At 37.1% G+C, this 13107-nt stretch overlaps 3 protein-coding genes across 4 annotated transcripts in view; 2 read left to right on the top strand and 1 right to left on the bottom strand.

Moving 5' to 3' along the window:
* The first annotated feature begins 93 nt into the window (after positions 1–93).
* LOC136416706 (histone H2A deubiquitinase MYSM1-like) overlaps positions 94–13107 on the top strand; it is a 39855-nt gene continuing 26841 nt past the window's right edge. The window contains exon 1 of the mRNA XM_066402015.1: positions 94–98. The gene's annotated coding sequence lies outside the window, so the exon portion shown is untranslated. The remainder of the gene's footprint in view (positions 99–13107) is intronic.
* LOC136416625 (calcium homeostasis endoplasmic reticulum protein) lies at positions 3795–10116 on the bottom strand. Of its 2 annotated transcripts, none has more exons than XM_066401899.1 (10): positions 9959–10116; positions 9729–9899; positions 9534–9676; positions 8974–9248; positions 7582–7653; positions 6675–7539; positions 5508–5641; positions 4923–5321; positions 4498–4769; positions 3795–4079 (listed from the first exon to the last, which is right to left on the bottom strand). In XM_066401899.1, the coding sequence occupies exons 1-10, from the start codon at positions 9984–9986 to the stop codon at positions 4051–4053; spliced, it is 2388 nt and encodes a 795-aa protein (XP_066257996.1). In that variant the 5' UTR covers positions 9987–10116; the 3' UTR covers positions 3795–4050. The 2 variants fall into 2 exon arrangements, with proteins under 2 accessions (XP_066257996.1, XP_066257997.1); XM_066401900.1 differs by having other exon boundaries at positions 6675–7527.
* On the top strand, positions 10435–12026 carry BI-1 (Bax Inhibitor-1). Its single transcript, XM_066402038.1, has 3 exons — positions 10435–10749; positions 11174–11804; positions 11862–12026. Exons 1-3 carry the CDS (start codon positions 10700–10702, stop codon positions 11892–11894), a joined length of 714 nt encoding a protein of 237 aa, XP_066258135.1. The 5' UTR covers positions 10435–10699; the 3' UTR covers positions 11895–12026.

The raw sequence follows: 13107 nt of genomic DNA, 5'->3' as shown, positions 1-13107 counted from the left end.
AATTATTTTTGCACCATTAGCTTGGTAGATTGGTAAAACTAAACAATTACGATATACATCATAACTATCAAAAATGAATACTTTTTGAGTAAATCGAAAAAAACTATCAACTATTGTATACTGCGCAAATAACAAATACATCAGCGCACCTTTAGACGATCAAGTTCCTTAATGTTTAATTTGATTGTTTGTTTTATTTTGTACAATACCTCTTTTTTTACATAAAAGAGAAATACAAACTTCGAAAATATATTAAACTTGGAATTTTCCATATACGGATTGTGTCAACTCCCAAAGGCGAACCCTGTACACAGGGTGTTCCACCGGGAAACGCCATTAAACGTTTTGGAGAAATTATGAATAGCAAAGTTACAAAAAATTAGTTATTTGGTAAGAGCCTTGGGGCAACCTTAACTAACATGCTTTCAATGACGTCATGCTTCCGGTTGTACCGGAAGTCGATATTTGCTTGTTTATTTGAAATAAAATGCCCTGTATATTAACAATTTGTAATTCTGTAGATATCTGCATATGTCACTTTCAATGTTCAATTGCATATAAAACTATTAATCCTAAGGAAGCAAACATTAATAAACTAGTATTCAAATTAAACGCAGAATTCAAAAACGTAATAACATATAGAGTATTCTATTTAAAATAAGCAAGCATCGACTTCCGGTACAACCGGAAGTATGAAGTCATTGAAAATATTTTAGTTGAGGTCGCCCCAAAGCTCTTACCAAACCACGAAATTGTCGTAACTTCGCTAACACATTCATAGTTTTCTTAAAGTATCTAACGGCGGTTGCCGGCGGGATATCTTGTATTGATCAGTTGCCGGCGGGATATCTTGTATTGATCATACACGTCTTCCCTGATCAAAATCTTAAATACAACGTGCCTAAGATGAGGATCTCGTAATGGTAATCGATGCAGAATTGCGAATAATTGAGAAAAAAGTTGCGCACTCATGGAAGTAATTTCATGGTGCAAACAGATCTACGAAATTATTTGTGGTTTTCCAGTTGTTTGGAGAAATTTTCGAATCTATTTTTTGTTGTATTCTTGAGTTATGGGAAGAGATAAATGAACTCTTTTCTATTGCAATTCTCCCTTCCAACAAATGAAAAACGAAAGAACAATCCGCTGTGTGAACGTATACAGCGTGTTCATATGAAAACTTACCACCCCAAATATTATAAAAAATACATTTGAAAGTACCGAATTCCAGTTTGTGAAGGGGAACACTTTTGACACTATCTGCGTAAACTTAATTATTACCCCTTACCTACCCTTGCTATCACCATTTGAACATTTTCGGAAAAGCCATACTCAGTGGCCTTAAAAAATTACTGTATGGGCTAGAATATGGGGATATATTGTAATTGGACCATTATTCATCGATAGTAACCTTGATGGTGAAATATACCTCGATATGTTATAAGAGTCAATTAATCATCTTGCAACAGAGGCCGAAGCAATGAAATTAGATTAAAATGACGATTATCAACTGAAGGAAGACATTTTGTTCTTTTAATAAGATGGAACATTATATCATACAGGTGTGACAATGGCTTGATGGTCGATTGCTAGGTGGATGGATTAGCAGAAATGCATTGAATGCCTTCAAGGTCTCCTGATTTAACACCTCTTGATTTTTTTTGACGTCATCTTAAATCAATTATTTATAAATCAGATCCTGAAGATATTGATGTACTATAAAAATTGCATAACCGCAGAATGTTGGGCTATAACTAGAGACACTTTTCAAAGAGTCCGACAGGAATTTGAAAGCAGATTGTATTTGTATTTAACACATGAAAATAATTTTGAACATTTAGTGACTTAAATGTTATAAAATTACAATCCTAAAAATGTTATTCCTATACATTTGCTACGGCTAAGTTGATGTTTTTGTTCTATTGACAAATAACATTAAATTAATTTTTTTTTCGTTTTTTCTTGATTTTTCGAAAACGCTTTGACAAATCGAGTTTCCTAATGCACCGAAATATTGTACTTTTAATTACCTTTAATACGAAGTACAACTCGATGGGGTGTGCCATATAAAATTTTGAAGTAAGGGCAGCGAGGTGGTAAGGGGTGTCATTTAATGCTACGCAGATAATGTCAAAAATGTTCTCCCTCGCAACTTGGAAGGCCCCCTTACTAAGTACTTTCATATGCATTTTCGATTTTACGATATTTGGGGTGGTGAATTTTCAAATGAGCACCCTGTAGAACATATTCTTGGTATGCTTTTTTTTTTTTAATGGAAAAGCTTGGCGCAGAAGCACATAAACGCGGTAAAAGTTAGCGGCAACTCTGCAAAAGAATAGAACATTCAAGTATAAACGAAAAGAGGATGTAGACACCTTGACAATAGGCGTTTCTACTTATTGGCTTCGTCAGGCAAGTGCGCGTACAAACTCGGTACACATGTCATGCTACGCATGTTCAGAGCCATACGCACATGCGTGTGTGGCATGGAGAGGGGGAAAAAAAGGGCACCAAAGTAGGCATTGGTCCAGTCCCTTGTGAAAGTTTTGTCAATTTCGAGGGATGAGTTCGGTATGTCTGCGGCAGCTTCGCCATGGATACCTGCCGGAATTTACCCAGACAGCAACGTTCAAAAATGGTAAAAGCTTGAAATATGAGGACTGTTGCCCTTTTACCCCCCCTAACAAAAAAACAAATCCGTGTCCACTCAGCCCAAAAATTTGGTGGGTTCTACAATAGGCTGGGTTCATGCCTGCTTGTGGGTCCCCCTTTTTTCGCCTTCCACCCTTTCTAGACTACACCTGCATATGCTTTTGGAGCTATGGAACTCGATACGTGTCTACCTACTTAATAGACACAAATGCCCACTGAAGCCAATAAGTAGAAACACGTGTCGCCGGACTGTCCAACTTCCTCGTTCTATTTCCACTGCTTTTTTTGCAGACTTGCTGCTAACTGCAACGAATGATTGTTATAATTTATTAGATCCCATTTAATTTGCTTTGTAGAGGTAAGAAAAATATACCAGACATGAAACACCATTAAATGCCTATTATATTGTTTAGGTAATATGCACGTGAATTAAATATCTTTAACTCGTGTGTCGAGTGCACGATGGAATTCACGTTTGTATTCACGCAGTGGTTACGAAACCAGCTATAATAAGGAGCTGCAATAAGTGTGCCTCAAATGTTACCAGTTCTATGGGGGTAGTTGGTCGAAATCTTGGAGGACCGGAAAAATTTTGAGCCCTTCAAGTGGACTCAAATCTAACTTTACGTCGAAATAAACATGCAAGCATATTTGTCGAAAATTATTTTCTTATTTTTGAAGAGGTTCTTCTTCGGAGGATTTCCGGTAAAGAGGTTCTTCGACGAAGAATTACTGGCAAAAAGATTCTTCGGTGGTGGAGGATTTCCGGTAAGGGTTCTTGAATGAAAGAGGATTTCTGGCATAAAGGTTTTCGGTGGAGGAGGATTTCTAGTAAACTGTTCCCTTAATGACAAAAAATATTTAACTCGTTGAATACACTTTTCTTCGAGTGAAATGGTCGTTAAATGTAATAATCCATCTTCTAGACGATCGAACGTTCTTTAATAATTCAAAACACCTATTCTCCGTCTTCGATTTTCGTTTATATACATATTCATCCATTTCTTTCTATTCCTAGTATTTCAGTCGTTCCCACTTAACTATCACAAGCCTTATTGATCTTTAATCTTCTAATACTGACTACCAAATATATGTACACATATAGGCAACTTCTGATTATCATCAATAATACAAACTTCGACTAATAACTGTTTATTCGTCACCTTATTTACATTGCATCTATCGATTTGGACAAAATAACTTTCGAAACGAAAAACTATAAAGGAAAAATTTACGTGCGTCATAAAGTACTTCAATACAAACCAATTCCATAAAATCCAACATGTTCTTGAGACAGACTTACAACGGAATATCTAAGCAAAGTTATACCTCGCAAAAAGGTACTAAAACCAGATAATTAAAAGAAAACAAAAATTCTTTTATAGTACGAGAGAACACCTAAACTTCCGCTCTCCTGGGAATATCTTCTAAAAAACAATAAAAATTGTTTTAGTGGCGGGTCCGGTGGTATGATCAAATGATATGAAGGGCCAAATTATTATAATGTGCTGTTAACTTTGACATCAAACTAGTTCCCATAAATATAACCAAGTCTCTAGTTTCTATGGAAACTAAACTTACAGTTAAAGTTGTCAGTATGTTAATAGTTTCGCCCTTAGTAGCAGAAAGTGAAAAACCGTAAATATTTGCAACGCGTTTATCATGTATGCATCATTTTTAGCTTTATCATGTGTGCGTTTTTTCGCTTACTATAATTCGATTTTTTCTCATCAACTATCGAGACACATCTTCTTCAGAAATTAACTTAAATCAGCATTGAGCATCCTCTCACTCTCAACAGATGAATGCATACGAACTTCTAGATTTAAATATTCGTATTCTTACTGTCTTTCTCCCTCTCCTCCGCGCGGGCTTTCATCCGGGTGATAAAAGCAGCCCCTTTGTTTTTCCTGAAATTCTCGTAGGGGTCGTTCAGGTTACATCCCACACCCTTGAACTGGTCTTGCCGATCTCGTACATCCCCACCAGATATCGGGGCATCGATGCCCTGCTCGTTGGCCCCCAAGCCTTTGCCGCTCCATCCCATTTTTCGTAACATTTCGTGGCCTTTATTTGAGGCATCCAGTTCCTGCATCTCACTGCGGCTAAACGGAACACTGAAATCAAACCGAAGACTTATTTTTTAAATGTCCAGGGATTTAATCGTCACTTATGTATTTATTTAACAAACATCAACAGATGGTCAATAATTTGATTGCAGTATTATGTGTGCAATTCGATCTATTTTTTAATTTATATATTAATCTTACCTGCCAAAACCTGGTGTACCAGGGGAAAGCGACCTTCTCGGAGACCTAGATCTTGACCTAGACAAACTCCTACGTCTCCTGTTTTCCCTACTTTCCCTCGTATCTCTTCCTCTTCGCCTCCTTGGACTCCTGGACCGACTTCTAGATCTAGATCTGGACCTGGATCGAGACTTTTTACTGTTTCTGCTGCTCCTGCGGTGCGAAGATGGAGGAGGAGTCGGCGTTTTACTGCGGTATCTGCGTTTAGGAGGAGAATCCTCCTTCTCTTGCTTGAGAACAATCGGTGACGGAGTGCGAGACTTTTGGCGCAAGCCAGCCTTTATTGCGTCCTCCTTTTCTCGCCTTGCTTGATTTTTCGCTTTATAGTATTCGTATAACCCTAGCTTTTCCCAACCTTCGCTGTGTTTGTATTTAAAAAAAGAACACCGAGGATAACAGAGATGACAAACTAGTCAACAAAGTAGAGAGAAATGGATATCTGAGAGTTGTACTTCAAAAAGTCAACTTTCAATGCCTTAAATAATTATATTAAGATTTTCTTTGACTTTTCGGAGTTGCGCAGAAATAATAAAAAACAAAAAGTACCTGTCCCTAGGCCTTTCGTGGCTGGGCAGCGAATAAAAAGCGTCTACGGCAGCTAGAAGACGATCACTGGGAGGAGCTGGCGGAGGCAACCTAATGTCTTTAGGATCTAATGGTTTATATTCAGAGTATTCCAACTGTAATAAGCGTGTTAGAAACCCGTTATTATAAATCATATAACAATATCTTGATATTAAAGTTTGGAATTGAATTTTTGATTCGATAATTGAAATTAGGGTTAACACAACGACCTAGATTATAGACAATGGACCCCAACTAAAATCCGTACCACTTTTGGACAGAAAGCCGTCGTGTACTAGTGCTCCAATGACGTTATTTTATAGCCAGAGATTATTCATGCGCCGATGTATATAACACGTTGGAGGTCATGATCACATCAGATTTCACCGCCATGGAGTGGCGTCTCATTTACGAAAAAAGGGGGATAAAACTGTATAAAAAAATTACTATGTCCACTTTTTCTAGGTTGTTGAGTAAACCCATACGGACTACAATACAAGGTGGGCATTTTTTAATGAGAAAACTATTGCTGGGCAATCTTGATAAAGCCATCACATTAAATAAATGACTTCGAAAACAGTTCCAAAACATGCAATGCGCTTTCAAGAACTATTGACTATCTCATATTGTAGAAATATTGCATAAACAAAAACTCTCAATAATACAAAATTTCATAAAAGATAGCAAGGAAGTTTCCTCTTTGCTCTCTATCATGAAATTCAGCAACCGGCATATGTAGCCTATTCGTAAAGAGATTCAAGCAACCAATTAGATTGTAAATTTAATACCATCGACAATCTGTGACAAGATGCTCAAACTTCACTATAAAATCATTTCACTATACGATATTTAGTCAGCCTTTATCCAACTACGATTTAGTTAACAAAGGCTCATTTGATCATTCTACAATTTTCCGCAACCTTCACCGGGATTCGGCCCCAAGTACACGATGTGATACATCAGTGGTGCTACCCTCTCGGTTGCCTTATCAGTAAAGTGACAGTGATTGCGAAAATAAACGGAAATCCTTTGTCGCTATCAGTGGTATCGAATTTTGCAATTTTCCTTTAAGTTCGTACGTGAATATTCGTCACTTACATCACTAAACTTCCTACCATGAAATAATAAAGAAAACCAGTTTTCTCATACCTTAACTAATGGCACCATAAGACCTGCTGGAAGTTCGTAATAGGGAGCAGTAGGCATCAATTCCTCCAAAAACACGTCTACAGTTTTGGGAAGGAATCCTGGAGGTGGTTTAGAAAAGTCCGGAAATAAACCGGCGTTTGGAATATAACCAGGAGGTGGTTGATTAAATGGGATATCCAGTCCATTGGGGGGCGGCTGAATATCTAAACTTTGGCTAACAACTGGCGTCGGAGGGATGGCTAAATTTGGAGGCGGCACGTTCAAATTCACTGCTTGCAAGAAATTAGGCTCTTCACTGTTATTGTTCTGGCTTCCTATCGTTTGTATTGGAAATGTTTGTGAGGGAGGCGGCTGACTGACATTAGTGTTAGTAACATTGGATTGAGATAGTGATTGAATCGTTTGATGCAATGTTGCTTGAATTGTTTCCAAGGGTATTAGCCCAGAATTTGTGGGAGGAGGCGGTACAGTTGGGGTTTCCACTGGTTTCTGCTGTTCTAAACTCTTTCTCTGTTGCTCCAAGTCCATGATCTGCTGCATAGCGTGGCATACAAACGCCTGGTGCTGTGACTGATACCCTTCAAAAGTGACTTTAGTCTGTTCCCCCAGAGCCGCCACTTCAGTGGCAAATTTCGCCATTTGATCCGACTGAAACTGTTGATAACTTTTGATGGGATTGCGCAGTCTTTCCAATGTTTCAGACTTGAGGTAATTGGCTTTGGACTCCCACAATTTCACCAGTTTGTCCAGCTTTAATTTTTGGTCGTCGTTGGCTACTATGCTTGCATTACAGAACATAGGGACAACTGCCACTTCTAAAGCATCTTTTAAGTCACTGGCGTTTTTTCGGGCGCTACAAAGGTTTCTTGCGTCAAAAGGATTTAGATTTTATTCGCAATTAACTTACCTATGATGCAACAAATCGTTTACTAAGTAGATTACATGAAGTTTTTGTGAAAAAGAACTTGACTGCAATACCCTGAAACATGATGTATTGGTGATTTTGCAGAAATAAACATAAACATTTTTAAGATTTGGTATTATGCTGTTTTATTCTATGTAAAACTTTTGTATCCGTTTCAGCCATATAATAGTCAGCATATAAAAATAATAATGAAATGAAATTGTAGAAATGAACCCTAATATTTAGCCATAAAAAATTCATAAGTATTCTAGCAAGAGTAGCAGTGCATGTGTTAACATCTCGATGTGTTACAATATCTGCGAGCGACGAGGATTTTCTGAGAATTGCTATATGAGACTCATGAATATGGTTTATTGATGAAGACTGATGTTCGCCACAACATGCTGTAAGGACTTTCTCTGCTATTAAATTGAAAACATCGAATTTAGACAAGAAAAGTCGCTAAACTCTCCTAATCAAGGTATTATATCATGCCAAGCACTGCATAACACAGAGGGATCTTTGATAAATAGAGCACTCTTAAAAAACAGGCTAAAACCTTCAATAATTAGTGTCACCGCAACATGCAGGGTCTGCTACGTTTGACAAAACCTTTCCCAGTGCAATAATGGAAATAATATATGGACTAAAATATAAAAACATTTGAAATCAAGGCGAATCAAATCCTTGATCCTCAGGCAACTGAGGAACAAAGAGAGACCAATGAAATAGTTCCACAAAAAAGTGATATGGGAAGGAAATTCCATCCGTAGGCGGCGAAATGGCGAAAAAAACGTAGCACTAAGGATACAAGTCACAGGGCGCCTCCTGAAGAGATCAGATCTAGTATCCTAAGATTCTGGCAGTAGCAATAGGCACAAACCTCCTGTGAATGGGCAATTCCACAATACATGGTATCTAACCTGGCACAAAACTGAGCTTTCGCCATCGCTGGTGGCGCATGAGCCAGACTGTATGAATTGCAATTCTGGCCATATTTGGACCCTAGGCAGATTCAATTTTATGTGAGTAGATGAGATATGCAAAGAATCTCCTCCTAATAAGGGATGACCAGCAAGGTGTAATGGTGCCTTACAATAAGTGGGCTACAGGTCACGATGAAAAACTATTATCAGTTTCCTCAGTTCATTACAATACAATACAAAATCTTAATGCCAAATAGAAGTGTCAGTAATTAAAAAAAATATTCTGCTAGAGACTTTCACTACCAAATGAAAAGCTTCACTTCCAACCTAATAATAAGACTGATGTAATAAAACTCTAACTTGAATAGCAATTAAAACATCGAAGATAGATAACCATCAACACAACACCCACATTCTTTTTTAGATTAGATTTTTTAGATTAAATTCCAACACACCCTGACATACTTACTTGAACATCAAACTTTGCACAATACATTTGGCTTTCTGCTTTGTGCTTGCATTCTGCAAAAACCAAGACTTTCCATTGCTTATACTGTCTTTAGTACAACTATCTATTATTGGCTGTAGTATGGAATTAATTTCACTCAACATTATGCCACATTCATCGGCTGTCTTCTGTAAGTCCACCACTTCACATTTTGCAACAGCAGCTTCTACTGATGTTTGCTGCTGTTGCATTAGCACATTGTGCTGTGCACTGAGATTCTGTTCACTTTGTTTTATCTGGAAGGGTATAAATGTAGTTAGTGGGTTAGAAATTTATACAAGGTGATCCAGTAAAAACCTTACAAAAAGACTGCCCCAGACCAATGGGAAAGTTTCATGTTGTGTGCAAATGTTCATGCTACATCATACTGTTTACATGCTTATAAATCTAAACATTTAAAATGCTGCATGTTTTAGTGCTTTGATTTTCAGTTGGGAGTTTATGACAACTATTTTGTGTCAGCCTGGTAGAGCCTTGATTCTTATTTTTCTACCAGGACACCCTGTATAAATGCTACTGACCTGTTGTCGTAAGGCATCTTGTTGTTGAGAAATATGTTCTAATTGCTGCGTTTGTTGTGGAGTAAATGTAGGAGGTGGGGTGGACCAGTTTGTTTCTGATCCAGGGATATGTGGCTGTTGCACTTGTTGCTGCTGTTTAAATACTGAGAAACCACACATTATATGGGAAATTAGGTATCATTTGGACATACATACTTGCTTGTTCAGTAGCTACTTTGCACTGATAATAATTGAAATATTCGCCCCCATACAAAAACTGAAACTTGGGGTTTCCTTTCTGCTTGTTTTTGGTCATTTGCTCGAATTCGGGGCCATTTCTGGCTACGAACTGGGCCAGTTTATCAATGATATTCTTCAAGTCGATATCTGAAAAAAAGCCGCCAGCTAAGGAATTATTTAACCTAGAAAGGTAAGATTTCTAGTACCTTCGGGGGGTGGCGGAAGATCTATCATTTTTGCATTTAAGACAGTTTCAGAATAACTTTAATGTTGCCTCAATCGTACAACGTTTATTATCAAAAACGTTTAGTAGTCCAAAGAACTGCTTGGAGATTATTTATTAACATAAAAATTGATGAGTTCTTTTCAATCAGCAGTGATATCCATCTCACATACACTTGGTAGAAAATATGGCGGAAAGTGAATCAGATATATGGTCGGTATGATCCTAACTCAAAGATGACTTTTGACAAACAATTGACAATCATTTCTCTTTACAGGCCTCGAAGTAGTGGAGGCAACAATGCATTTTTGTTAGGACATGCAACTTATAACATATAAGTTATCTGTACGAATTACAGCAAAGCTACTTTAGCACTACTATCCAACGTTGCTACCTACTAATTTTCATATAGAAACTTCTAGAAATTACTGGTATCTAGGGGTAACTACAGATCTGGAATTTTTTCGTTTTGGTTCGGTTTTCATTGGATGACGTGTTTCATTCCAATACGATAAGTGTTTATGTTATTTTGCTAAAAGTGGAACGGGAGCTTCATTCTTTAATAAACAGTGAATTGATAAAGTGATAAGGAAAACATATTTCGAAGCGATAAAGCACAGTTTTGGCGATCTTGTTATTTATTAAGGCTTTGAAGGTTTGCGAAAAAGGTATATTTGCACCTAAAACCACCAGTCACGTTTGGAATTGATTCAAAGGCAAAATTATGGCGTTCGTGGGAATACAACGCTTTGTGAATACGTTTAACAACAAATTGTAAGTATTGAGTGTCCAGTATTCAGGAATGTATACATTTCGCTCATACCGTTACGCATATCCACAGTTTAGATAAGGAAAGTGGATTTTTAACGTTGCGCCATTGGAAGCTCCTCCATTTTCTAAATGGTGGATAGTCACGTATACGGTATTGTGTATTTACCATATAGTTCCAAAACTACTATTGTGATATGATCGAAGTCGACGGTTTCCCCTCGTCCCCCCTCCTCACACTACCTAATTAATATTTATTAACTGACTACTAAATGTATATGGAATTCCAATGTTAAGGTTTGCCTCCTAGTTAACCTCCCTAGTAAAGATATGCCCTTAAAAAAAAACATTTCCTGATTTTTTTTTGGAAAAAATGTGTTGCATGTACTTGTTTTCTCAAGTCCTTCTAATCCTCTCTTCTGTCTTTCAGGGAACTTCCTGTCCAACAGCACCTGAAGAATGTCTATGCCTGTTTGGCCATGTCCACTTTGGCAGCAGGAATCGGAGCTTCAGTCCACCTCTTTACAAACATCCTGCAAGCTGGCTTTCTCTCATCCATTGGTGCTATAGTGTTCTTTTTCCTGTTGATATTCACCCATGATGACAATGGCAAAGGAATGACCAAAAGAGTTGGATACCTCTTGGGCTTCGCCTCATTAACTGGCATGGGAATGGGGCCTCTCCTGGAGCATGTCATGCTAGTTAACCCAAGCATCATCATAACAGCCTTCATGGGCACCTGTGTGATCTTTGCATCTTTCACCATTTGTGCAATTTTCTCAGATCGGAGGAAGTGGTTGTATTTGGGAGGGGTTTTATTTGCTTTATTGAATAGTTTGATGCTGATGAGTTTGGCAAACATATTCTTTGGTTCAACCATCTTGTGGAACGCCCAGATATACATTGGATTGTTGGCAATGTGCGGTTTCGTTCTTTACGACACTCAGGCTATTATAGAGAAGAGAAGGATGGGAAGCAAGGACTTTGTAGCACATTCTTTGGATTTGTTTGTTGATTTCATTGGAATTTTCAAGAGACTACTCATTATCTTAACCCAGAAGGTAATTGAGGTTCTTGTGTCCCTTTAAGTTTTTTTTACAATTTGTTCTTAATTTTAGGAACAGGAACAACAGAAGAAGAGAAGAAATTGATTACTGAAGAGGAAAAATTGTTATTTTTTTTCATTATTATTTTTGATCTATACTTAGAGAGAGTGATGAGGTTGCTTTAAAATTCACGTTATTACGAAATATTTTTAGTTAATAAATATTTATTAAAAGGAATTTCGTTTAGCCTCCATATGCTACAATATGCTAATTAGAATTTTATAGCATAACAGTGATATTCTTTTAACTATATTAAAAATCTTCGAGATTGCAAACTGAAAATGGCAAAATATTAATATTGATTTATATTGAGTCAACTAGGTCAGTTAGAAAAATTACACTTGATCTATCGCTTGTGAGAAACGTCCTTTAAACTAAATGTTCATTTGTTCCACTACATCAAGGTTCAGGGGGCATTATTTGTCACAAGTATGATTAAATTCGAACCACTAAATGCCCGGTCAATAAAAAATAGTGAATCTTTGCTGGAGGAAAATGTCGTTTAGAACGTACATGGGAAATTCAAAATAGATTAACGCACGGACAGTATTAAGGACATCATTCATGCCAAGTTTGGTTGAATTAAAGTCTCTCTACATCCCCAGCTAATAGGTTTTTGTGAAATATTGAAATGAGAAAGTGTCATTTAATGCGCAACCAATGCTAATCAAATTCAAGTTTGAGATTTCAATAATTTTTAACCTCTAATATTACTTAAATGATCTAATCAATGATTGAGGACTTAATGCGGCAAACAAATTTTCCCACCAGAGATGCAGCATGCATCGGCTCACATATAAAACGGAAACGTCATGATGCCGTCGCTTTCTCAGGTTGCGCCTCTGTGTTAATTCTTAATTTGTCATAAATTATACAAGGCGTCTCTAAAATGACTGAAAATCTGTACTTTGAGCACCATGTCAGACTTTTTAAACATTGTTTTTCACAACCATGATGAATTACAAAGCATCGAAATTGTCTATTCCTAGGCTAACTACCTACATATCAAATGACATTTCGTAGAATTTTTGAGTTGTAGATATCGACCGAAATTTTATCGTGGTAAAATTCCCCCAGTAACTATTACTGCGGTTACAACTATGACTTAATAAACAAATACCTTATTTTTAATGCAAAATAGGTGGTAAATCAAATTCCTCACAAAATTTTTGAAAATTGAAGCTCATTTACAAGAACAAAAGATAAGCTAAAAACATCTAATTTAAAAAACATAAATGGGTTGCGCAAACATGAATCT

The sequence above is a fragment of the Euwallacea similis genome, chromosome 24, assembly GCF_039881205.1.
Source record: "Euwallacea similis isolate ESF13 chromosome 24, ESF131.1, whole genome shotgun sequence".
Lineage (NCBI taxonomy): Eukaryota > Metazoa > Arthropoda > Insecta > Coleoptera > Curculionidae > Euwallacea > Euwallacea similis.
The sequence above is the reverse complement of the archived record's forward strand: the minus strand, read 5'-3'. Positions and strand labels throughout refer to the sequence as shown.

Excerpts from the sequence above, each read along its gene's own strand:
- BI-1 (XM_066402038.1), top strand. The coding sequence starts at position 10,700 with ATGGCGTTCGTGGGAATACAACGCTTTGTGAATACGTTTAACAACAAA. Across the intron at positions 10,750-11,173 it reads AATACGTTTAACAACAAATT|GGAACTTCCTGTCCAACAGC; the intron begins GTAAGTATTGAG and ends TCTGTCTTTCAG. Across the intron at positions 11,805-11,861 it reads TCATTATCTTAACCCAGAAG|GAACAGGAACAACAGAAGAA; the intron begins GTAATTGAGGTT and ends TCTTAATTTTAG.
- LOC136416625 (XM_066401899.1), bottom strand. The coding sequence starts at position 9,986 with ATGATAGATCTTCCGCCACCCCCCGAAG. Across the intron at positions 7,540-7,581 it reads AACGATTTGTTGCATCATAG|AAACCTTTGTAGCGCCCGAA; the intron begins GTAAGTTAATTG and ends TTTTGACGCAAG. Across the intron at positions 4,080-4,497 it reads GGAGGAGAGGGAGAAAGACA|AAGATATTCCCAGGAGAGCG; the intron begins GTAAGAATACGA and ends ATTGTTTTTTAG.